Raw genomic sequence first — 25,357 nt, forward strand, 5'->3', positions numbered from 1 at the left:
CTTCACAGACTCACCTCCAGGTTCTGGCTGCTACTGAAGCAGATACTGTCTTAAGCTGAATACCTGACATTATTAAATGACTGATAAGAGAATTCACTTCTGAGTTACACATTCATGCTTGGTTACAGAGGCCTTGATAAGGAAACTTCCCTGCCTGACCCCTCCCAGACTCTCTGGCAGCCACGACACCAGAGAGTGTCACTGCTGGGACAGAAGGCCCTTCTTCCCTGGGGACAGCTCCACTGAGCCCACAGGTGCTCCACTTGCCTCCCACCACACCCCCCCTGCAACACCCAGCCACCCCAGGCTTCCCTGAGCAGAGCCCAAGACATCCCATTCCACAAGGCAGTTTATCCTGGCACAGCAACACAACTCGAGATGGCCCCTCCAAGGAGCACCCCCAATCCAAGAACCCCCAGGTCCTACTATCTCAGTTTCACAGGTGCTGCTGTGTCCTATTAGACTTGCTGAAGTTGTTTGCACACAGTCTGTGTGAAGACTGTTTTGCTTTAAGATACTGATTGTTGATGTAAATACTGCTCTTGAAAGGAGGCCTGTGATTTATTGTAAACAAGTGATTTGTTCCAACAAAAGGTTCAACTTGATGCAACAGCAATAAATATGAAGGTTCTGTACAACAAATCACTATTAAAAATGTTTTTCAGTTGTTAACGGCAGGAATCTTTTCTGCCCAAAACCTCCTAGCCATCACTCAGATTTTTTCACCAAGAACATGACCACTTTACACTTGAGTGCATTGCTGGTTACAAATACTTATTAGTTTGTGGTTGTAGCACAGTAGCAAGTTTGAGACAAGAATTAGGATGAGCACAGTATTTCTTAAAAAGCTGCTGTTCACAAAACAGTACCCTCTTAACCCAAGCTGCATATTATCACAGGGTTTGAAGATGTGATGTTATTGTGGCCCTGTACTTCAGTTTAATCATTCAAGGATTGCATTTAAGACAGGATACCTAAAGCAATTAACCTTTCAAATATTTAAATAAAGCTGAGAATGAATTAAGGGGCAGGGATTCAGAAGTAATGTGGATGACTGGCTTTAAAATCATTAAGGTTTGAACAACCTTATACCTAAAGCATCTATGAATTAAACATTAACACACTATCAAGATGTTTTATGGACATCCAATTCTGCAAGATTACGAACACAGATGTAAATCTGAAGAGCAACAAGGGGATGTTAAAGGTGGTAGTGTGGTCATGCTGTCTGGAGTGTCAGGATCAGATGGTGTTTATTTACTCGAGACTTAACAATGACTCATAGATGCTACTAGGAAAAAAAAAACCAGTAACAGTAACACACTGCAGCTCACTTACTTTCCAGCTCTTTCCTAGCTGTTACAATCTCATAGGCTCCAATTTAAGCAATATTCCACGGTCCTGAACAATCCAGCTTCTGTCCTACAGTTCAGGTCTAGCTCTCACATAAATCTCCTTGATGATTGCAAGAAGTAAAAGTCTGTAGCTAAATTTGGAGGGACAGTAAAGAGTCAAGACTGCACAACTATTAACTTGTTTCTCAGGTTACACAGCAGATTCTCACCCTATGCAAGCTTCCTTTTTTTAACTGGTAGGATACTTCTGCTATCAGTATTTTTGAAAATTAACTTCCGTTTCCATATAATAGCTTAGTCCACAAACTCCTTACTTTTCAATATTTGCTACACCTTAATTTAAGTTAAAGATTTCAACTGAAATACAATAATTTACAGGTTTTGAAACAGATGCTGGTATTGCTGCTAGACCACACAGATGATTTTAAAAAATAATATTCTAAAATTCTTGGCCCCCACTCTGGTTCACCATACAGTGACTTAATTAAAAAGTGTTGAACTAGTTAAACATTCAAGATGTAAGCATGAGGTAACAAATGTGTAAACAGAATCTGATTTAAGTCTCATATTACAACCTGTCCATTCTAGAATAAAATTCTAATTTTCCACAGTTAAAAAGTTATTAATGTGCAAATTCTGCCATGCCAAAATATTAGTAAACTTCAGTCTCACAGTTCAGTTTATTCCTAACAGCAGCTTGGACTTGGACACTTTATTTGCAGTAGTGGTGATTCTTAAGAAAACTACTCACGATAAAAATCCTTCGCAGGTATTTCACAAGTGAGCAATGATTTTCACAGAACTGTAAGATGTTCCATCAGCTGATGTGGTGGCACAGTGAATACTTTCATCCTGTTCAAGATCTGACAAAGTGCACAGAACGGTCAAGCATGCAAAGTTTTTGTTTCCATAACACAGCACTGAACACCAGAAGTCCTGGCCTCTGCCCGATCATTCAGTGGCATGTTCATTCTTCGAGAAGCCCTGTCACAAGGTATTTACTGAAGGGCAAGAGTGAAAGAACCATTAATAAAATCTGAGTAAAGAAATATCTTTTTAAAAAGGTGCAGACTGTTTTTATCAAATGTGGCAGACCACCTCTAGTGGCAGGCATCAATACTGCCTTCTGCTGGTGAAGAAGCTAAGAATCATTTGTATGAGAAATTTTCTTCCACAGTAAAGTTTTTAAGTTATTGAGTATTAAAGAATGCTCCATTTCCATCTGATTTGCTGTGACTTTAAGGGCAATACACAAGTACAGTTGTTTTTCTAGTTCTTCATGGATATCAGAAGGAGCACCACGAAGCAGATAGTCTTTAAGTAGCTGACAGGCTTTTGCCAAGTTTGGCTGAATTACTTCTGTGGTACATCTCATTTTGCTTTGGTCACATAGTGTTCTACAGTCTGTACCATAAATGCAGTCCAAATCTGAGTCGCACTGACGATCTTTAATTATTTCCTTCAAGTTCATTTCTGGCACAATTTTTCTCATGTCCATCATTTTCAAATCATATTTATCGTTATATCCCAAGTTTTTGGCACTTGTATCACACATAAGGAAGTTTCCATAAGGTCCATGGAAAATATCTTCCACAAATTCTAAAAGCCCTATAGCTATTTTTGCCTTTCTTGGCCATGATGGAGTGAACCATTGGTCCATGCTTCTTCTGAAGCCAGAGGGAATGAAAAGTTCTATAATCCATGGAAGGCTGATTCCATAGAGAGAGGTATATTCAACTCTTTCCGTCACATAGAGATCCCCACAAAAACCCATCAATTTGGGAGTATGTTCTTTATCCTGGAGGATCACCATTAACAGAAACTCCTCTAGCTGCAGAAGTGCCCACGCAGATTTCGCCTCTGGCAAAGAGACTCTGCCATCTTTGTTTCCATCAGCAAAAGATAGGATGAGATTAACCAGTTCTGAAAGATTTCCTTGTTCACCCAATTTTGCCTAAAAGCAACAAGCAAAAAAGATTAGGCGTGACTTCATTAACTACCACCAATCCATCTGTCATTCTACCTCCTGTTATCTCATATGAATAGCACAGTAGTGTATGTTCTAGTTTCTATTTGCTATGGATGTTACAGGAACTGCTATCAGATGCCTGAAGAGCTTCCTTTTTGTTCTGTTTTCATAGGCACTAAGCATATGATCTTCTGAAAGTATTAGTGTTCTTTGCATTTCAAAATGCAAACATTAAAATTCAAACATTATTCTTGGTCCCATCAGTCTTTAGAAAAATTGTATGAACTAGCTTGTTCAATATTCTCTTAGCAGGAGTATGCAGAATTCAAATGTTTAGATCAGGTTTTGTTTTCAGCTGGTTAAACCTTACAGGTGTAGAGAAATTACATTGTCAACTACATCTTGGCCATCTATAAAAAGTACCAAGACACACTGGGTACAAATCTCTTAAGCTAAGTGTACTGAAATGCTTAATTTTCTTATTTGATATAAGCACCTCAATTGGGTCAATACACAGAAGCCACTGCTGGAATCAGAACTGTTCCATTTTCAACTACCATGAATGCACACACAGGGGCAAACAGGGAGAGACATGGGAGCTATGACAACAGCAAGAGAATTTTAAGAAAGAAAACCCAAAATCAGAATTAATAGAGGATGAAGGTGATTATATTACGAAAATTCTGGGGTAGCATTAAGGCAATAGAAATATTGTCACGGTAATATAACACAGAAAGGATGAGTACGACTGGTCACTCTGGAGACAGATTCCTGCTGCTCAGTTAACACAACATCTCTTCCCAAGCATGAACAATAACCTCAAAAGCACCAAAATTAAATGTTTTTACTGTATTTTCTATACAAATACAAGTCACAGCTGTAAACATGCAAGATGAATGCCAACTTCCATCATTTAAAACGTAAGGAAAAAACCCGAATAATTAGTTACTTCGAACTTCAAGGTAAGCACCTCTGGGAAAAACTAGTTTTGTGCTGATTATTTTTCTAATACACACTTGAACAAGGCTCATACAATAGGGTATTCTCTCCAGCTTCAGGAAAATGAGCCTTTCAGTCAAAATAGAATAAATAAGCATATACTTACTTTAAAAAGACCATATACCATTTCTTTGAATTTCTCAACAGTGGTTCCTCTTGTTGGTTTATCAAATAGGACTATTTCCTTCCTTGGTTCTGGGTCAGTACCAAAATCAAGTTGAGCAGCTTCCTCCATCTGGCATTTTATAACACTTTGCAGATTTCCCCAGATTCCTAAATATATCTATGCAGAAAAAGAGGGAAAAAGCTAAAAAAACACTGTACAAGTTCATCTGCAGACTACCTGTCTTCCAGCCACTGCTTCAGGAGTCAAATGACAACACAGCTCAGCAAACAGCAGTCCTGTGCACAGACAATGCATAGAGCAATCCAAACAGTGGCAGCCTCAAACAGAACTGCTGCAGGTACTTAGGAGACACTACACTGGCAGAACACAGCCTCACAAACAGCATATGGGCACTAATACCACTGGGCACAGGCTGTATGAGGCTGCTGCTTCTATCTGTGAAGCAGGAGAGCAGAGGAGCAGTATGCTGTCCAAAAGTATGCTTGTTCTGTCAAACTGTGGAAGGATCCAGTATATATGTTTCCAGAATACATGTATTATAAAATAATGATATACCCTTCTACATATAGGAATAATCTATACCCTTGTATATAGGTGCATACTGTATATATTAATAGTATGTATTATATCTTCTATATATTTTGTATGTATGTATGTCTGTATATATACACACACACACGCTCTGCATGTCACAGCAAATGAAGTTTGAAATAACCTGTATTAAACAGATACAACTTGCTGACACTGAGGTCTTCTTGATGTTCCAGACAATGACATTTCAGCGGGAAATAATAAAACTAGGTTGGATGAGTAAAGCCTTACCTGGTTGTTGGGCTTTGTTGACAAACATTTTCCAAAATACAACGTTTCTTTAGCACAAAGACTACTACATGCTGACCCATCAATAACTCCAGTCTTGTATTTATCACACTGAAACAAACAGGGAGAAATATATTTAGTAAATTGCCTGAGAAAGGAGGCAACAACTGCATCTCTTCTAACACCTGACTCTAGAAAGAAAAATCTAAGAAAACAATTTTAATAACCCTATACCAAAATAATGTTAAGAGACACAAGTGGTTTTATCTGTAACTAAGCTGTAATCTTACTTCAATATGAGAATTTGATTAAATTACACAGGGCACTGACTGAATTGGCTTGTGGAATTAGTCAAAGGCTTTAGAAAGTTATGCTAAATATACTTACTATTATTTTCCTACAGTCATGTCCTCTGCACAGCTCTGTGTAGGTGGAGTACTGAACATACATAACCCAGCTGCCAATAAACACTACTAACCAAGAGATGAAGAGATACTTCACACGCACGGACGACAAACGTACCTAGAGGACACAAAGAGAAAATATGATTTACAATTCACTGAGCAGCAGTAAACGTGATTTACTATTTCACCTTTAAGGAATTTGACTTCCACAGTGATAAAACAAGCAGACTACGTTACATGGAACACTCACTTCCTTCAGGGAGCAAAACTGACAGGGGAGGTCAGTTTGACCTATGTAAATGGAAGGAAAATTGAGATATAAATAAATAGAAAAAAAGGTGTCAGACCCTTACAGGGCAAGCCAGGCTGCAGGAACCAATTTGATCAAAATCATAAACTACCAGAGCTCAATTACATGCATTTTTCTCTAAGACCAGTTACTTCTGTTCCACTCACGGTAAATCAAATCCAACAGATCAGGACTTTTTTTCAAAACATAATCTGTGTTACTGTGTAAATATGCAAGATACATATATGAAGAACATGGTGGATGTCAGGGTCAGGTTCCACGTGCTGAAGTCTCCCTCTCCTTCCTCGAAATTGCATCATTTAATTATGCAAATAAAATTCCTCTGTACTAGCCTCACCTTCAGTCATCTTTCCCATAAATGTATGCAAGACTTTCCTGTTGTTTCTGTGGCCTCACATTTACAATTTTCACTAGGGACAGAGGAAAAAAGTATTTAAAAATTAAGAACTGAGGGAGAGCTAAGTGTCTTGCTAAGTAGGAGGGATGTTTTGATATTTTTCTTTTTTTTTCCCCTCAGAGTCTGATGTGGTAACAGTTTGATTTTCTTCCATCAGGATTAGAAAATAATTAGAAAGTCAGCTTTAGCAACAGGATATAAAGAAAGTGAATGAGAGCAGCTATGCTGGGTCAGTATGAGATGCATTTCTATGAGTATCCTGATCTTCAGCATTAGCTATAAAAGATGCTCTCACAGACTGAGAATGTATTATATATCCCAAATGTGCTTGCAGTTTCCTCTCAAAGAACTTGCTAAGCCAGATGTGATATTCTATATTTAGTAAATCCTAAATCATTTATCTTTCTTGAACTTACCCAGACTCCCTCAAAAATCCACATAAGCTTTTAGCATCCACAACACCCTTTAGCAATTAATTCCTCAGGTCTACTATCCACTGTACTGAGGACAGGGGCCAGAGTTTATTTTGCTTAAGTCTGATTCATATTAGCTTTGTTTGAGATCCCCTAGTTCATTTACTGGAAGAGAGGAGTTATCAATTTCTGTCCACTCTCTCCCCTTCTGCCATGATTTTGTAAGCTCTGTCACATGCCTCCCTGTCATGTCATCTCGTTTCCAGATCGACAGGTTCTAACTTAGCTGTTCCTCATAGAGAAATTATTCCATGTTTGGAAAGGGTTCTAAGACAAGTAGTAATGATGAGCAGTTTTGCTATCACACCCATAGAACTGCAGTAGACATAAATAAGTCAGTTATTTTTAACTAGAAAGACTGCAATAACTTACTAGTATTTATTAAAATATGACAGACAACCAGCATGCATTACACCCTTTCCTCTTGGGAAGAAATGATCCAACAAAACGCAGTTTCAAAACACCCAGAGGAGATTCCAATCCATACAGCTGGGGTCCTGCCATGGGCCTCAGCCGTTCATCCCTATTCCTTCATGCCTTCATATGCTTGACAATCTTAAAACTACCTAGTTAAAACAACAGAGATACAACTAACTGCTTTTTTTATTCCAGTGATCAATCTTGAGCAGGGAGATCCTTCAAACTTCTTCTTTTACGATATTTTATTGCGAGTGTTGTAAAGACAAATAATTTCTGCTCTTTTCCTCAGAGCCACAAAGATCTTAGCTGGAGCAATATGTAATTTTCTCTAAAGCATGGTATCCACAATAAGGATATACACTGGATGGAGTACAAAAGGAGACCAATAGCAATGCTGTGTGGTTTACAGCACATTTAGAAACAGCTAAAAAAATGTATGAGAAAGCTGGGCACAGAACACTCAAGAAAACAAATCTGACAGCAAGGGACTGGGCAGCATAAAACACCAACCAACCAACAAGAACATATAAAGAACACTACTAAAATCACAGAACTGTAAGCCTTTTATGCAATTTCCTAGTTGAAAAAAAAGACAAAATACCACACCTACATGCTTACAACAGGAAGCATCACAAACTTCCTTGTAAACCACACTAATTGAACAGACCAATGAAAAGCAGTAGAAGTCATCCTACATGTGAATCAGCAGTGAGTGAAACCTTATGGGTTCAATAATAAGGTTCTCACCCCCTAAAGAAGAGAACTGAAATCTTAGTTCCAGCACAGGTGCACTCAGTCTCATCGATTCTTTCTTCCAGATCATTTTCTGTATTTAGTAATTTACAATTTTCATTTTAAATTACTGGTTTTTTCTTTCCAGTACTCATCTCAAACCACTTGTTTAGACAATCTTAGTGCCCCCCTCCTGAACCACACATCCTCTGCCATTCTTTTTCTTCCAATTATTTCCAGCCTATTTTCATCTGACTGTCCAACACTGGCCTTAGTTCCCATCTTCCTCCACTCTCTGTCTTCCATCTCAGGTAAGTTTCCAGCACTACTCGGTGCCCCATCCACTCTTTCAGTTTCTCCAGCACAACTTTCCTCCTTCAGAATCCTTGTCCTGCCCCTGTACCAGATGCGCTCACCATCCACAAGCATCCGTCCTTCTCAGCTCTGGGAAGCCAGCAGAGGTGGTATGGTAAAGTGTTAGGAGAGCGTCTCTCTCCCTGTTCTCACTTCCAGAACCAAAGGAAAACTGTGAGCAGGGTAGATGGATTCTTTCTCTGGTTTAGTTCTTACACCCACACTACACAAAATAAACCAAAACAAACCTAGAGATCCACTGCTCCCCAGATCTCTGGAAGCCCAGGATATCAGCTCAGAGGCAGCCCTCCAGCAGAGGGGTCTGAAACAGTTTTAAACTGAGAGGTGAACCAAAGCAGTAGACCTGGATCAGTTGTGAGCATACAACCAGATTTTTCTCAGTCCACCTACAGAACACAATGGGCTTTTTCTTTGCTCCTTTCATACTTTCTGCTGGTCAAATTACAAATGAATAATTTTAAAGCACTTACAAACAAGAACTGCTGCAGCACAGTCGTGCAGGTTCAATGTCTTCTGTAATATTTTCTCATTTTTTGTTCTTATATTTCAAAAAAATTCATGGTTTGATAAACATCTTTTTTGAATTACTAGGTTTCAACCTAGTAATACTACCAATAAGTGCTCTGTAGTTAGTGCCTGAAATTATCTAACTAGGTGAGTCATTCATCTATTTTTACTTTGGCCTAATGTTTCTGTAACTAAATACAACACGAAACAGAAAGAATTACTTTGCCTTTGCAAAAAGCACCACAAGATGCACAGCAACATCTAAAGAAAAGTACAAAAGGTATTAGTGATTAAAGCATGGTATCTTGATAAAATCAGATCATATTCAATTATTGATAGCTATGCAAAGAAAGCATGTTTAATCATTAGGGGGTTTGTGCACATCTTTTTATCAGGATTGACATCGAGTTGACTAAGCAAGCAACTACCTATTATTTCCACTTCCATGTCCTTGCCCAAATCCTCTGTCAAAGGTTACCAGCACATGGCAGATCAGGTGTCATACTCTGCATCATCATTTGCAGGGAAAAAAATTGTTTTCTCTGGAAATTTCCAGTAGTCAAACAAATAAGGAGCTGGAGAAGCTAAGGTACGGGCACACACTCACTCTGCCACTTGAGCTGTAGGGACAGGGAACTAAGAGGGGCATCTTGGACTACCCAGCCAACTGCACAGCACTCAGCTGGTACCCCCTTACTCAGCAAGTACAATTAAGATGTGCCAGGCTGAAATAAGAATGGCCTCGCTCAAACCAGCCTTAACTTCTTGCCTTTAAATTGTCACAGAGCTAACCTAAAACATTCTATTTTCCATCTAAACGTATGCCACCAGTGTATTGTTGTGAACCTTATCTCAGACAAAGGTTCATCCTGTACTTCGTAAAATAAACCCCAAACACAACCATCACAGAACTCCAGCAACACAACTCTTGAGCATCTAACCTGAAAAGGAGGTATGTTTTTTAAACAGCTTATGGTATTCTATCTAAATTTCAGGCAGGGGTTTGGGGAGGGGGACAGGGGAGAGAAAAAGCTCTAATCAAACAAAAACTCCCACATAAAAAACACCCCCTCTCTCCCCACCCAAGAAAAACCCAACAAAAACCCACTAACCAAACACTAACAAAACTCCCACAACAGGGATGGTGTTCAGAGTTTCAGGTAAGTCCTCTTCCTTCCCACCCAAACTCTCATGGTCTTTCCTCAGCCTAGAGCTGCTGAGATCAAGAAAAAATGGTCTTCCTGAAGCTTCTCACAAAACTTTTCTCTACGAAAGTCTTCTCTTAATAGGATTACTGAAAACCCTAATAAGTTAACTTTCTTCAGTATTTCCCCTACACATAAATAAGACGAATATTCTATGAATCAGGAATTATAGAAAATAAGTGTTAATGATTATCTTTGATTATTTGAAAGATAAGATACAGTGATTTCCTTTAGAGACAGGATTTTGTTGTTTTGGGTTTTTTAAAACTATTTCTAATAACCGTATTATATTGTAGAACATAAAGCACAGAAAACTTCTCAAAAAATCCAGGAAAGATCAAAAGAAATACATCTGACAATTTAGGCAAAGCTGTTTTGTGTATAAAAACTGCTTGGGAACCCAAGCTTCAGGGACAACAAACCCTCTATGTTCCTCATGTTTCTTGCTGAAACCTTCCATGAACCTTTGTAACACTAAACTTTAAACTAATGTGCTATTTAATGCAAATTTGTATTAACTGCATACCATTTAGTACAAACTCAGAGACCAGCAGTGGCCTGCAGGCTTCAGGACCACTGCAGAATATTGACCATATTCATTTATAGAATAATGTATATATGGGTTTATCCAAATTTGTCCTCCTTCTCAGGCAGAAAGCAAATGTGTTTGAGGCAGAAAATCCTTCTCAAATGCCATCTGACTACATCACATACTTGGCAGGAAGTTCCAGAGAAGCAGGGTTTATTTTGAGCTCAGCACTGTGCCAATGCAGCCGCGTAGCTTTTGACTTGCAAAAGCCATCCTGGCAGTTCAGAGCATGGACAACAGCATCCAACTGCTTATGGACAACCACAAGCTTCCACCCTCTGATTCAAATGGAATTACTTTTCTAAGGACTTCCTTATCACATTCAGCAAAAAACTTGCTCATTATTTGGTTTCTTCCCATACGTTCCTCCTCTCCAATTTCTATTTCCTCCCCACAATCAGCCTGTGAGTGTAGACCCAGCCTGTGCACGTGCTGTACTAATGCAGTAGGGACAGGATTTATCGAGCCTGGTTTGGTCACTTGTGGTCCCACAGCGCAGAGGACTCACTACCCATATGCCATGTCTGTGGGACAGACATGTCATATGGGAACACGTTCCTGAGCAAGGAGTCCCACTCTGGTATTTAGGGAGCAACACATACAGAGAGACTTTATTTGAAATTGTGACAAACTGCTAGGAAATTTGTAATAAGAACATATTCAGGGCAACAGGAGGACTGAGAGTTCCAAAAGTATCAAAAAAGGAAGAAGTTGTTCAAACTCAGGAAACAATTTCTCTTTTCAACTCTACTCTTCCATCAAGATGCTTAAATATGAGCCAGGGAACACAAGAATGAGGGAAAGCACTCGTTATGCTTGATGTTTCAGAGTCAACTTCTTCCATCACTTGTATATTCTGCTAAGTCATGTGCATTGAATAATAATTAGACATTCATCCCCTGGAAAACCACTTCTGGCAAAACTCAAGCCTGGATGCACTCCAAAGCATATGGAGAGTAGTGAATCAACATGCAACATAACTTGACAGTTTTTTGGTAAGTGTACTTTTTATTTAAAACACTTTTATGGTTTAAGAGTATGAAAGCATTTCTTTGTTTAGTCGTACAGAGAGCTTAATTCTGCAGAGTATTCCAGATAACTGTAGTGCACTTATCTCCTCCAAATCAGAGCTGTTTACTCCATTTGTTTTAGGAGCAATAGGAAAGGATAGACTGAAAAAAATGTAGGCCAATCATGTCAGAAATTCTGTTTTGTTCTCTGTTCAGGTTGGTTTGTGGATCATGGGATGCATTTCAGGTATGCTGACATGATGTCTCAGAGCATTAGCCCACACTGTCTTGGATGCCATGTAATGGACATGTTCACATCTTTGAAAGCAGAAATGAATTCTTAAGATTATGCCAGTATCTTGAATTATTTTGTATCCTGAGTAACTAAACTGAGTAAACAGAGTTGAGGTATCTTTTGAAATAAAATGGGATATCTCTCCTTAAAAGGTTAAACAAAACAAAAGGGATTAAAATCCTAAAGCAAAGAGATGATACAGGAAATTTCTGTTATGTGGGGCTTTAAACTTGCTTATTCTTTGGCTCTTCAAAGACAGTCTCTTGTACGTTACTGAAGTCCATGGGGCACTTCTAAAGAGTCTGAAAACTTGGTCCAGAATCTCTGGAGGTCAGGAAGTTTCCAAGCATGAAAATGCTCCTTACATGATAATTGTTGTGAGCAACGTTTCAGCTTGTCCCCTGCCTCATGATACAATTGGTAACTACAGCTATTAGAAGGAACTTCAGGTCAATGTCTCCTAAATTTAGGACACTAACCTCTCTTTATAAAACACAAAATCCCAGTGTTAATTACCCAACTGTAAAATCCTATAAATACAATTAGATTACTTTTTTGTGATGTGTAGCAGAATTCAAAAGCTCGTCAGGTTTTAGAGTATTTTTGGGGATTTTTTTGCTATTATTACATTAGCTATGGATCTAGCATTCTGCATAAAAGCTGAAGGACATGTAAATTTGCCACAGACTATCTGTTGCAAACCAACGCATAACATCCTGCTCCTATTACAGCAGGAAAACTAGAACAGGTATGAAATTTTGTCTTGCAGAACCTGATGTTCTGTCAACACATTTCACAACGCAGTTTTCAAAGAGTCTGGAACGCCAGCCATCAAAAGTTGGAATTCACTCACCGATAACCTTCCACTGTGCAAACACCTTCCCCATTGTGCTACTTGAAGTGCTGCACAGAGATACTACACAAATCTTTTCACCTTGCTTGGAGCCCTCAGTGAGTTAAGTCTAACATTTACTTAGAGAGCACTGGCTTCTTTGGAGACAAATCTCCATAAAGCACTCAGCAATTAGTGCAGTTAAACCACGACTGCATTTGTCAAGCACCAACAGTAATGTGCAGTGACAAGAAGAGTCAATATATTGATAGCCTGCTGTCATTCCAGAGATGCATCAAACATCAGCATACATTCACTGTCCAACACAGAAAAATATGTTTATGTTCACAAAACCACTATCAGATCTCTGAAAACGAATCTGTAGAATATTCAAAAGCAGCTTCCAGTATAAGAAAGCACACTCAGAATTTTTTTTTTTTAATCTGCAATAGAAACAAGAATTTAACTTTTTTTATAAGAAGTTAATAAATAATTTTGTTGTCTTCCCGTTTTTCAGTGGACTTTAAAATAACATATTTTGCTTGGAAGGCCTTAAATTAAATTTTGAGAAGAAATGAGAACAATGTTATCAAACAACCCCATATAATGATCAAAGAGAGGTTATCAAGGCAAAGGAGGCAAACAATTTGGAAAACCCTAATTTGAAAGGTAGTGTATAGATTACAAATTCATTTTTATTTGTATTGAAGGCTATCTTCTATAGGAATCCAAATGCTAGACAAGCGTCTAATTCAGTAAATAGATCTACAGTAATCTTTCCCAGCCCAAGTGATACTGACCCAGATTTGCAGATACATACCATAAAACAAATACTGAAGAGGGTAAGATTATACTATATCTGCATGCTTTTCCTTAAATATTATACTCTCTTTTGAGTACTTCCAAAAACAGAGTAAGATTGGAAAAGTTCCAGATGAGAAGAAACTAAGACATTCAAGATTTTAAAATGCATCAAAACAAAGTTTAATTTTTTTTAATCCAATGGTCACAAAGCATATCAACAGATGATGGACACATAAGCAGCATATATAATAAATATAAATATTTCTCTGCTCCAACTTAACAAATACTCGGTTACAGTTTAATTAAAACACAATCCAACCAATAAAAAGGAAACCCAGAGTATACCTATCAAGAAACCACAGGGTCATATCTGACCGACATTTCACAGCAGAACTTCCCACCCCACGACAGACACGGCACTACCAACACAAACATCACTACTCGGGTAACTTAAGCAATGCAAACGTGTACCTGTATACCTAAATACAAAAGTCTGTCTACGAACACACAGATGCATGGAGCAATTACCAACTGGGCAGCAGAAGAAAAGTGCCCGACACTAATTTCTTTAGAACACGTGAAAAAATGAGTCTGCTCATGCAAGCTCTGTTCCCCTGCTGACAGGACGGTGCCCGCGGCACCGGCGATAGGTGTAAAGGCGGGACGTGCAGAGCGCTCCCCGGGCCCGGCGGTGCCGCAGGTGTGGCTGCCCCACGGACCGTCCCCGAGAGCGCGGGGCCAGCGCGGAGCGGCCGCCGTGTAACAGGTCCCGCGGCGCTCGGGGAGGCTGCTCCGCGCACCGCCAAGGCCCGACCCGCCCGGCGGGGGCGGCGAGAGGCACCGCGGTCCCGGGGCCGCCACCACCTGCTCCGGTGCCCCGACACCCGCCCCGGCCCCGGAGCCGCCACCGCCCGCCGGCCGAGCCCCGGCCGCCGGCAGGCGAAGGCGGGAGGAGATGGCGGCCGCGCCGGGGCGGGGGAGCGGCGAGAGCCCTGCGGGGGCGCCCGCTCCGGAGGGATCTTGGCGGGGAGGGACGGGCGCCGCCACCGGCCCCTCGCCGGCCTACCTGCGCGGAGTGGGGCTTCCTCAGCCAGGCCCCCGGGAAGAGCCGCCTCGCCATGGCAATCACACATCCCCGCAGCGGGCGGCGGTCGGAGGCGGAGCGGCGAGGAGCGCTCCCGCCTGCCGCTGCAGCCGCGCCGCCGGCTCCGCGGGGCTCGGCCTCGGCACGGCGAGGGAAGCGCCGCCTCGGGCACCGGGGGCGCCGAGAGACAGCGGCTGTCAGCGGGCAGGGCAGGCGGGCGGGCGGCTGCCGCCTCAGCCGCCGCACAGCCCGCTCCCGCCGCTGATCGAAGGAGCCGAACGCAGCAGCTGCGAGGGGGCGAGGCGAGGCGGAGGGGGCGAGGCGCGGGAGCTCCCTCCCCGCCGCTCGGCGCCTTGCCCGTGCCCGCCCCGAGCCTCCGGGGCTGTCCCGGCCCGTCTTCCCGCGCCAGGGCCGTGCGGGGCTCCTGGAGCCCACAGCCACCCCCGGGTTCCGCTCCTGTCTGCCAGAAGGCGCTCGGGCGCTGTCTGGGGACAGTTATGGAGAAGAGTGTATAGATTACAAATTCATTTTTATTTGTATTGAAGGCTATCTTCTATAGGAATCCAAATGCTAGACAAGCGTCTAATTCAGTAAATAGATCTACAGTAATCTTTCCCAGCCCAAGTGATACTGACCCAGATTTGCAGATACATACCATAAAACAAATACTGAAGAGGGTAAGATTATACTATATCTGCATGCTTTTCCTTAAATATTATACTCTCTTTTGAGTACTTCCAAAAACAGAGTAAGATTGGAAAAGTTCCAGATGAGAAGAAACTAAGACATTCAAGATTTTAAAATGCATCAAAACAAAGTTTAATTTTTTTAATCCAATGGTCACAAAGCATATCAACAGATGATGGACACATAAGCAGCATATATAATAAATATAAATATTTCTCTGCTCCAACTTAACAAATACTCGGTTACAGTTTAATTAAAACACAATCCAACCAATAAAAAGGAAACCCAGAGTATACCTATCAAGAAACCACAGGGTCATATCTGACCGACATTTCACAGCAGAACTTCCCACCCCACGACAGACACGGCACTACCAACACAAACATCACTACTCGGGTAACTTAAGCAATGCAAACGTGTACCTGTATACCTAAATACAAAAGTCTGTCTACGAACACACAGATGCATGGAGCAATTACCAACTGGGCAGCAGAAGAAAAGTGCCCGACACTAATTTCTTTAGAACACGTGAAAAAATGAGTCTGCTCATGCAAGCTCTGTTCCCCCCGCTGACAGGACGGGTGCCCGCGGCACCGGCGATAGGTGTAAAGGCGGGACGTGCAGAGCGCTCCCCGGGCCCGGCGGTGCCGCAGGTGTGGCTGCCCCACGGACGGTCCCCGAGAGCGCGGGGCCAGCGCGGACCGGCCGCCGTGTAACAGGTCCCGCGGCGCTCGGGGAGGCTGCTCCGCGCACCGCCAAGGCCCGACCCGCCCGGCGGGGGCGGCGAGAGGCACCGCGGTCCCGGGGCCGCCACCACCTGCTCCGGTGCCCCGACACCCGCCCCGGACCCGGAGCCGCCACCGCCCGCCGGCCGAGCCCCGGCCGCCGGCAGGCGAAGGCGGGAGGGAGCGGCGGCCGCGCCGGGGCGGGGGGAGCGGCGAGAGCCCTGCGGGGGGCGCCCGCTCCGGAGGGATCTTGGCGGGGAGGGACGGGCGCCGCCACCGGCCCCTCGCCGGCCTACCTGCGCGGAGTGGGGCTTCCTCAGCCAGGCCCCCGGGAAGAGCCGCCTCGCCATGGCAATCACACATCCCCGCAGCGGGCGGCGGTCGGAGGCGGAGCGGCGAGGAGCGCTCCCCCGCCTGCCGCTGCAGCCGCGCCGCCGGCTCCGCGGGGCTCGGCCTCGGCACGGCGAGGGAAGCGCCGCCTCGGGCACCGGGGGCGCCGAGAGACAGCGGCTGTCAGCGGGCAGGGCAGGCGGGCGGGCGGCTGCCGCCTCAGCCGCCGCACAGCCCGCTCCCGCCGCTGATCGAAGGAGCCGAACGCAGCAGCTGCGAGGGGGCGAGGCGAGGCGGAGGGGGCGAGGCGCGGGGAGCTCCCTCCCCGCCGCTCGGCGCCTTGCCCGTGCCCGCCCCGAGCCTCCGGGGCTGTCCCGGCCCGTCTTCCCGCGCCAGGGCCGTGCGGGGCTCCTGGAGCCCACAGCCACCCCCGGGTTCCGCTCCTGTCTGCCAGAAGGCGCTCGGACGCTGTCTGGGGACAGTTATGGAGAAGTCAGTTAATAAATAACGTGTGTCGTTGATTGCGAACAGGCTCCTGTCATTTACTGGGCAGGGTATTAAAAACAGCTGCAGGCTTGTTACAGCCTTTAAAAAAAAAAAAAAAAAAAAAAAAAAGAGGATTATTTCCTTCAAAATAAGGAAGGAGCGTTTGCCTGGGCCTATGTTAACACATAGCAGGGAATTCTTTACTGTGAGGGTGGTGAGGTGGAGAACAGGTAGTTCAGGGAATTTGTGGTTGCCCCATCCCTGGAAGTGTCCAAGGCCAGGTTGGATGGGGCTCTGAGCGACCTGGTCTAGTGGATGGTGTCCCTGCCACAGCAGGGGGTTTGGAACTAGATTATCTGTAATTATCTGGGTCCCTTTCAGCTCAAGCCATTCTATGATTCTACATTAGTGCCATAAAGTGGTTAAGAAGTTACTAATTTCTTCTTCACCAGAGGATCTCTCAACACTTCGTGCACTGTGGGAAGTCTCAGTCCAATTGAAATTTATGGGAACACTCTTAATCTCAAATAAAATAGCCCTTTCTTATGTGAAGTTTGATTTTTGTCAAGCTGCCTTGTGTTTATGACTTGATTGTGACTCCTTTTAGCAGAGGGTCTATGGGGCCTAAAGGGCCTATGGAGTCCTTGAGGCCCATGAGGCTTGGGTGGCTTATGGGGAGTCAAAGTCAGAAGCTGAGAGTCTCCAGTTCTGATATTTTTTGTCTATGAGACTTCGGGCACAAAGATTATGCCACGGTGTGGGCATAAAAATGAGATGAACATAGCACATTATGGCTTTGGGTGTTCAGTGCAGAAGGCAGCTTTGATGAAAAGATAGTTCACAAAAATACTACTGTAAGGATAAGCTCCCATTTTTTGGCAGGACTTACTATTAAAGAAAGATATGTCTGTGGCTGGTTTTTGAATAATATAATCACTACCAGAGTCACCCTGAAGTATAAATCTGAAAATTAATTAGTAAGATTTGGCACTCCTGTAAAAGCAATCCTGGTTTTAATAACAGCTAGTGGCTCTCATGGTAGGGGGGTTTTCTTCTCTTCCTCTTCAGCAGACCCAGATGGCTGCACTTTCTGCATCACCTCCTGCTACAGTTCAGTGGTTTGCACGAGTTTAGCTTGATTATGGACATGAAATGGAACAGCTACACAAGAGGATGCCACAGAGCAAACATTTTAACATTTTGCTGAATAATTGCAAGCCCTTACTTCATCCAGAGCTCTATGCCAACCCTTGGAATGACAGGCTGGGAATAATTGTGAAATGTGGGTCTCCCATATGGCTGGCAAGGATCTAAATGTCTCATTCCTGTTACATCTAGATCCAAACAGTTCCTGGCATATGTTCATTAGGGGATATATATTTTTCTCTTAGTACATGAGATCTTCATCATTTGTGAGGTGCTTTATTCCAGCACTGAAGTACTCTTTGTGCCCAGGCTTTGCCAAATGCTAAAAAATGAGGCTATTTCAGCCTTTTTGAGTTACCTGTTAAATTCCCAGTTAAGCCTCAGTAGAGGTAACTCCCATAAAAAGCTAAGGCCATGTAAAGCAGAACAGTAAGAGAAAAATTCTAACATGCACTGACTTGGCATTCGCTGGTTTTGCAAAACCAGAGAAATATTCTAAAACTGGGGAGCAGATGCAGAAAAACCACACAGATAGAATATAAGTCATATTGACGTATTATTTATTTATTGTGCAGCCTTTCAATTCTGCAGTTGACACATTATCCATTTTTGTATGCCAGTGCCAAAATTCTGGTATATCTTAATGCCCAAGCAGTGGACATTATGCTGCTTTATTGCTACCTATTAATATTTAAGTTTCCTATCCAGCTATAACTGAACACTGAATGTTGTTATTGCAGTGATGTAGGGTTTGTGTATAAGGTAGAAATCAACTGCTAATTATACAAGGGCAGCGTTTGTCACTCACAGTGTCAAAAGGTAAATGTGGTTTTGTAATACCTCCTTACATTTATCTGCAGTTCTGTGACAACTTGGAGCCTATTACACATTAAGAACAACTCAGAAAAATCAAAGAATGGTTGCAGATGCTGAAGTCTCCAGGAATTCTGGACATACAAGAAATGAAAATATGAGACAAATGAGAATATTGAAAAACTACAGAGAGGAATCTGATTTCTTCAGGATAGTACAACATGCACCTTTCAAAAAGAATAAAGAATTTTTTCTAAATTCTTTTGAAGAAAAGTTTCTTTTACTTGAGCAAGTAATACACATTTTAACATAAATGAAATTAATATTAAATGAATTAATATTAACTTATTGCAATGGTGCTGGACTTGCTTCTTTCATTTATTTGAAGCAGCTGCACTCACATATCGATTTAACTGGAATGCTATCATAAGAGACTCCATGGGGAATCCTCAGGGTTCACACATTCTCCCCACCATCATATTATATGCAGGAAGCCTCTGGCTAATGTTAATAATCACAAGACTTTTAATGTTAATGATCACAAGACTTCTAATGTTGATAATCACAAGACTTCTCTTTCTCACCAGCAGCTTTACCAACTTCCAGTCTGCCTAGCATGGCATCCTAGATTAGTAGTCTTTTTCTTTGGATAGGCCTAAGAAATATTCTGTGATCCTGAGCAGTTGCCACAGTTCTAAAATATTACAGCACTAATAGGAATGAAATGCCTTAACATTTGCCAGTTACCTTCGTTTGAAGCTACTTTTAATAAGTGCATTTACACAATATATAACATTACAATGAGTTAAAACTACTTGCATTTCCTAAATGAAGTCTAGAAAAATGTAGAGATTTCTCTTTACCTATTACTCAGCTATCTACTTGCTCAGAGATCTATCTAGGAGTGTGTTTTTGTACACACCCTACTTCCTTAGGCCTGTCTTTGTGAATGAGAATGAAGATCTGGGGACCCATCCAACCTTTAGACCTAAAACTTTCCCCCATGCTCTCTTTGTAGTAAGTTTCTGTTTCCTTCCCCTCTGCAAATTTCTGTGAATTCTGACTTAATCAATGTGTTAATTTTAATTTGTCCCAATAGATTGTTTCCTATCACATTCAGATTTTTACAAACACTAATGCTTCTATTACATGAATAGGTGGAGCCATCTTTTACCCAGAAAGCAGACACAGCCTGTTAAGGATTCCCTTGTGGCTTAACTTGGTATAAACAAATCATTAATCTATATGAAGAAACAGACTCTTCCAGCCAGCAAGTGTCATTTCTAAGGCTGTATTTACATGGTCAGTTAAATCTCACATAAATCCACCCTGCTACAGAAGCAGATGCTGTCACCTTCTCTTGCTGTTGGTACCTACCTTCTCCCTTGGGCTGGCACAACCATTACTGTTGTATAAAGAAGTAGATCAAAGATCTGAACTAAAAATTAATTTTGATTCTTTTTTTCTCTGAGTTAGGTTAGAGGCAGTCCAATTCCTTCCTCAGTGGCTTGGACTTAACGCTACAGTAAACTGGCTGTTTGTAACCACTGAAACCTTTATCTTATTTAAGCACATATTTGTATAAAAAAATCGTGGTTTAATACAGTCAGATAAATTATATAAATGTGTGTGACTCATTTGTAGCTCTTGAGCGAGATTAGATACAACCACTATTATTAAACAGAGAGACTGATTAATTAGAGATACAACTATTTGCTTTAAGAGACACAATGTCTGTTTTATTTTTGTATACCTTTTAAAATGCAAAATGTACTAGAAAACATTACAGCAAATAGGTCTTAATAACATAACATGTTTAGAGTAAATAGTTCTTCATAAATCCAGAATAGATAGCTTTACATGTTACAGTCCTGTATACATTAGAGGACTGAAAAAACTCCAGAAATATTGTGCTCAGAAGAAAAGATTTGAAGGTGGTCATTATTTCATTAATAGTCAATTGTAAGCAAAGGCTAAACAACATTTCACATTTGTGTTTGTATTGTTTCAAAGTCTACAATGACAACACAGTTCAGATTCAATCAACCAATAAAATTAAGGTTCATTTGTACATATATGTCCTCTCAAGGCTATTTTCTCAATAATTGCAGGAGTTATGAGGTTCAAGAATTTTACTCAAGATTAATTGAAGTTATATGTTAAAATGCATGGTGAGTACACTTGCTAGGATTAATCTATTTCTGGTTTGGAAAGTCTTTTATCATTTTCAGAGAATTTATTTTTGTTAAGGATTTTAAAATGTACCCAGCTTTCAACATGGTTATTTAATTATCCAGGCTGTTTCCTTCTTTGAATTAGTGGCAAAATAAAGTTATAATCCAGTATAAACTCCTATTCACACTATTTGAAGTAAAATACTTCTTTGCTCATTTATTTTATGCTCATGGTAGTCATCTGTTAAAAAACACAAACATTTTTGTAATAGAAATGTTAGAGACTTAATTCCTATTTATGGACTTTCCCATAAAGATAAACAGTCCAGTTGGCATTTTCTTAATGCTCTACTCCCATTTCCTAAAAATTCTTCCCCTGAATTAACACTTCCACCTTCCTGCTTACTTTATAAGGAAGCTCAGAGAGCCAGGAAACATCCAAGTTTTAGCCCACACTTTCAGAAATCCTCTTAGGTCCTAAATACTGGATTCCATGCTGATATAAGAAGGTCAGTGGTGAGAAGGATATGTCAGCAGAATTCAATTCAGGAAGAAGACGTGAATTTTTAACTCTGAGGGAAGTTTAGCATTGGAACAAATTACCTGGCAGGGTAGTGCCTTTTTCAGCACGTGGTGTACTCAGTTAAGAGCTCTGACTGAGATGCACAGAGGAAAACAGTTGCAACGGTTTGATGCGTTGCAACCCCCAGCTGTCCTGCCATCCCCTCTGCCAGAGGACGTTCCCTCAACAGAACTGTTTCAGTTCACAGTCGAGCACCTTTGCTTTAATTGCCTGAGAAGTCAATTCACACTAAAATGCTGGACTGTGAACCTCAGCTAGTGAGGTGCAGCTCTGCCCTGCCTTCTGCCAGCCATGGTATGGAGGAGAAAAATGGCCAGAAGAGCAACTACGGACAACAGAACTGCTGTGGGAAGCCCTTTCCTCGCTTGTCCTCTACCTCTTACACCTACTCCTGTGCTGCTCTCCCATTTCTGCCATGCAGCTCTGTGTAGCTGAACGGTGAGCTCTTTGCTGAACTCAAATTAAAGTAACACCAAAAAAGAAAAAAGCCACATCATTTCTCTCTTTTGATTCTGCATGCCACTTCAGTTTGGCATATTTAGAAATGCAGGAATAGCTTGACATTTGGAAGAAGTGGCAGAGACAGGAACTGCTTAAAATGGGATAAGAAGAAAAGCACTTCAAGTCTGCCCTAAAATCAATGTCTCCTTAAAATATGTACTCCAACCCAGTGATTTGTTGGGCAGAGTGAATGAATCATTGTGTTAGGTAGGAATTTGAACTGAACTAATCATTGTGTCAGGCTTTAAATCTTACATAAGTAAATCTGCTTCGGTTCACAGGCCTTAATGAAGCTGAAAATCTGGCCCCATATGCAAGAATTAGTACAATGTAGTGGCATGACTTGTCAGTCTTCATGATATTGGCTAAAATTACTCACAACATAACACTTTGTCTTACTTGTTTTGCTACGTTCAAAACCTCTATAAGTGAAATGCAGAAATTTTGTACAGATTCCTTGTTAAAGGAATCTGGCAGCACCCTGGAAAGCAGTAATGATTAGCAGAAATCTGTAGGAAATAAATATTTCCTTTCAGGAAACCTCTAATTGTAAGGATTATAAATTTGTTAGGTCTAAATCTTTTTTTTTTTTTTAATGTATTTTTGGTAAAATCTTAATGAAGTTTGTAATTTTTGAGGTAATTTGTAATACATGAACTTTTTTAGGAAGGAAGTAGCTATATTACAGAAATTCCAAGCTATTAATTAACTATATGTACAGTTGATCTACTTAAATATTTATCACTGGGATTTTTCTAGATAAAACAATTTTCACTTTCCTTTAAATAAACAAAACAACAGAGAGTCAAGCACATTCCTGGCAGAGAGCACATGCCTTTGTTGATCCCTAGACTAGGCAGTGTATTGACTGTATATTAATTAATTCCTGTAGCCTACTTCATAGAAAGTACTGTGGGATTGTTGATTGAAAATGCCAGTAGACATAAGGTATTAATTGAATTATTTTAAATTTGGCAACACCTATATTTCTACAGTACTTAGCAGGAATTCCCACTGTAAATATAATTACTAGAATAAAGTAAAACTATTTTATACTTCAATTCATATTTTTTGAAGAAAAATGCTGCTTTAAGAAAAATAGGAACATTCACACACAAATTTTTCATACATCATTAAAAATACCCAGGCAGAATAAATTCAGCAGTTTAAAATATATTATTTGAGTTATTTTCTGTTAAATAGTACACAATTCTGAACACCAGATGTTTTTGATCCATCTATAAATAATAATAAAATAATGACAGCACAAAAGCTACCAGGTTACAGCATTCCTGAAGGTGTTTTTTTTCCCCCTAATTGAATGACAAAAGGCAGTTTGGAGCAGTAATGGTTTAAAACTCTGTAAGTAAATAATCAAGCTTATGCTAATATAGTATGCACTATTATTTTTATCTATATGCTTCATTTAATTTTGGTGAGGCAAGTATCACTACAGTCATGTGTTTGCTACACCATACCAATATGATGTAAAAGTATCTTGTCAAATTAGGCTTATGCCCAGTTCCTAAAGGGCTTTTCAAGCCTGGCACTGCAGCTCTCACCATCCAGTTCTGCCACATGCTCTTTCAGCGATACTGGAGTTCACAACAGAAGTTATTCTTCCCCTGACCTCTCTCAGATCATTTTATTTCTGCATCATGGACATCCCATTTCCCTTCCTCCTTCCTCCCCCCTCGCTGCCCCTGCCCATCGATATTATTCAATTATTTTTAATTAGATGTTATTTTTAATCCAGATTATTTCTTTAATGAAATTTGCAGCACAGCTGGACAAAGGTTTTGGCTGCACTAGAGGTGTGTGGAGAGCACCCAAAAAGCAGGTTGTAGTCAGAACTTCTTAAACCAGCCCAACTGCTAAAGAAAATGCATAATGGAACTGCAACTAAAGTAATTTTGTTAGCTGATGATATGGTATCTGTAGGAACATAGGCCTCAAAGATGCATTTTAAGATTGCTCTGTATAAGTCTACATCAGCAATCATGCTATTTGATTCTCTGTCTCTCGTTTAAAAGAAAAAAAGGCTGCCTTTTACATACATTAAGTCTATTAAAATGTCATATAATTTTTAAAATATATAAATAATAAACTATTGCAGTTAATTAAACCTTTTATTATCTCAGAGGAAAGGCACAGAACATAAATCTTTCACGATAAACTGAATATATGTGGTGTCATTATGGTGAACAATGCAAGTGTTGTGCCTGCCCTGAGTTCTCTTTGTATGTAGGTTCAGAGCCCTCTTTCCAAACACAACATTCAGATGACAGCACCGTCACTCTCAGGTAGGAGCTATAAGAGATAAAGCATTTTCTTTTGACTGAGCAGGCAAACAGACCCTTTCTAGATCTTTTATATGGCAATGTAGCTGCACAAAAGGAAACTTAATTCACAAATCCACATTTCCAACCCACAATACCAATTTTGGTTTGGGATTTGGGAGTATACCTGCAAAAAAAAAAAAAAAAAAAAAGAAGTAGTGGGTGAGGTAAACTAAACAGTTCTCTGAAGACACAGAGAGTCTTTGTTAGACTTTTACACCTCTAATATGGGTTAACTGGTGGCTGGTCAATGCAGTCATTGTATTTGACACAGATAGTGCAATTTCTTTGAAAATATTTCAAATTACTACAGCTATTTATTTTCTGTTTTGTCTAGATAGGTATTAAATAACTTGTTATAGTTTAGGTCTACTTTGATATGAGATTTGCAGAGTTTTCAATCAGCTTATTTTGTGACTGCCTCTTTATACACCAACAAAGGCTTCCTGTGTGTTGACATCCCAGCTGACCTCCTCTTACCTATGTTTTATCCTACCTTCTTGTTCACATCCTGCAACCATCCACATAAAAACCCTTCTGCACAGTACTGTTTGAACCTGAGGATATCGATTTATGTCCAGTTTTACTTCAATTCAAATCACAATTACTGTTCCCCATCAGAAGCTGATGGTTACAATTTGTTTTATTTTAAAACCAGAACAGAGTGGAAACTACATAATTTTTCCATCTTTTTTCTTTTTTTTCCCAATCCCCCTTCCCAACCATTGTGTATGATTCAAAGTGCCTTCTAAACAAAAGAAAATTACATATTCAATAAATTTGCTGTTTCTGATAAAAAAACGTTTCTAAGTAAAACCTGGATTACAGGTCTAGGAAGTACAGATGCCCTTTTCACCACAGGCTATG

General features: G+C 41.0%; 1 protein-coding gene across 3 annotated transcripts; it reads right to left on the reverse strand.

The window, feature by feature from the left end:
* Window positions 1-542: 542 nt before the first annotated feature.
* DIPK1A (divergent protein kinase domain 1A) lies at window positions 543-16,609 on the reverse strand. 3 transcript variants are annotated; one of them, XM_050306603.1, is made up of 5 exons: window positions 16,415-16,609; window positions 5,657-5,791; window positions 5,273-5,380; window positions 4,430-4,606; window positions 543-3,309 (listed from the first exon to the last, which is right to left on the reverse strand). In XM_050306603.1, exons 1-5 carry the CDS (start codon window positions 16,466-16,468, stop codon window positions 2,497-2,499), a joined length of 1,287 nt encoding a protein of 428 aa, XP_050162560.1. In that variant the 5' UTR covers window positions 16,469-16,609; the 3' UTR covers window positions 543-2,496. The 3 variants fall into 3 exon arrangements, with proteins under 3 accessions (XP_050162560.1, XP_050162561.1, XP_050162562.1); XM_050306604.1 differs by lacking the exon at window positions 16,415-16,609 and adding an exon at window positions 14,689-14,790; XM_050306605.1 differs by lacking the exon at window positions 16,415-16,609 and adding an exon at window positions 6,321-14,206.
* Between the last annotated feature and the right edge of the window lie 8,748 nt (window positions 16,610-25,357).

Source organism: Myiozetetes cayanensis, unplaced genomic scaffold (genome assembly GCF_022539395.1).
Source record: "Myiozetetes cayanensis isolate MyiCay16 unplaced genomic scaffold, myiCay2020 scf12, whole genome shotgun sequence".
Taxonomy (NCBI): domain Eukaryota; kingdom Metazoa; phylum Chordata; class Aves; order Passeriformes; family Tyrannidae; genus Myiozetetes; species Myiozetetes cayanensis.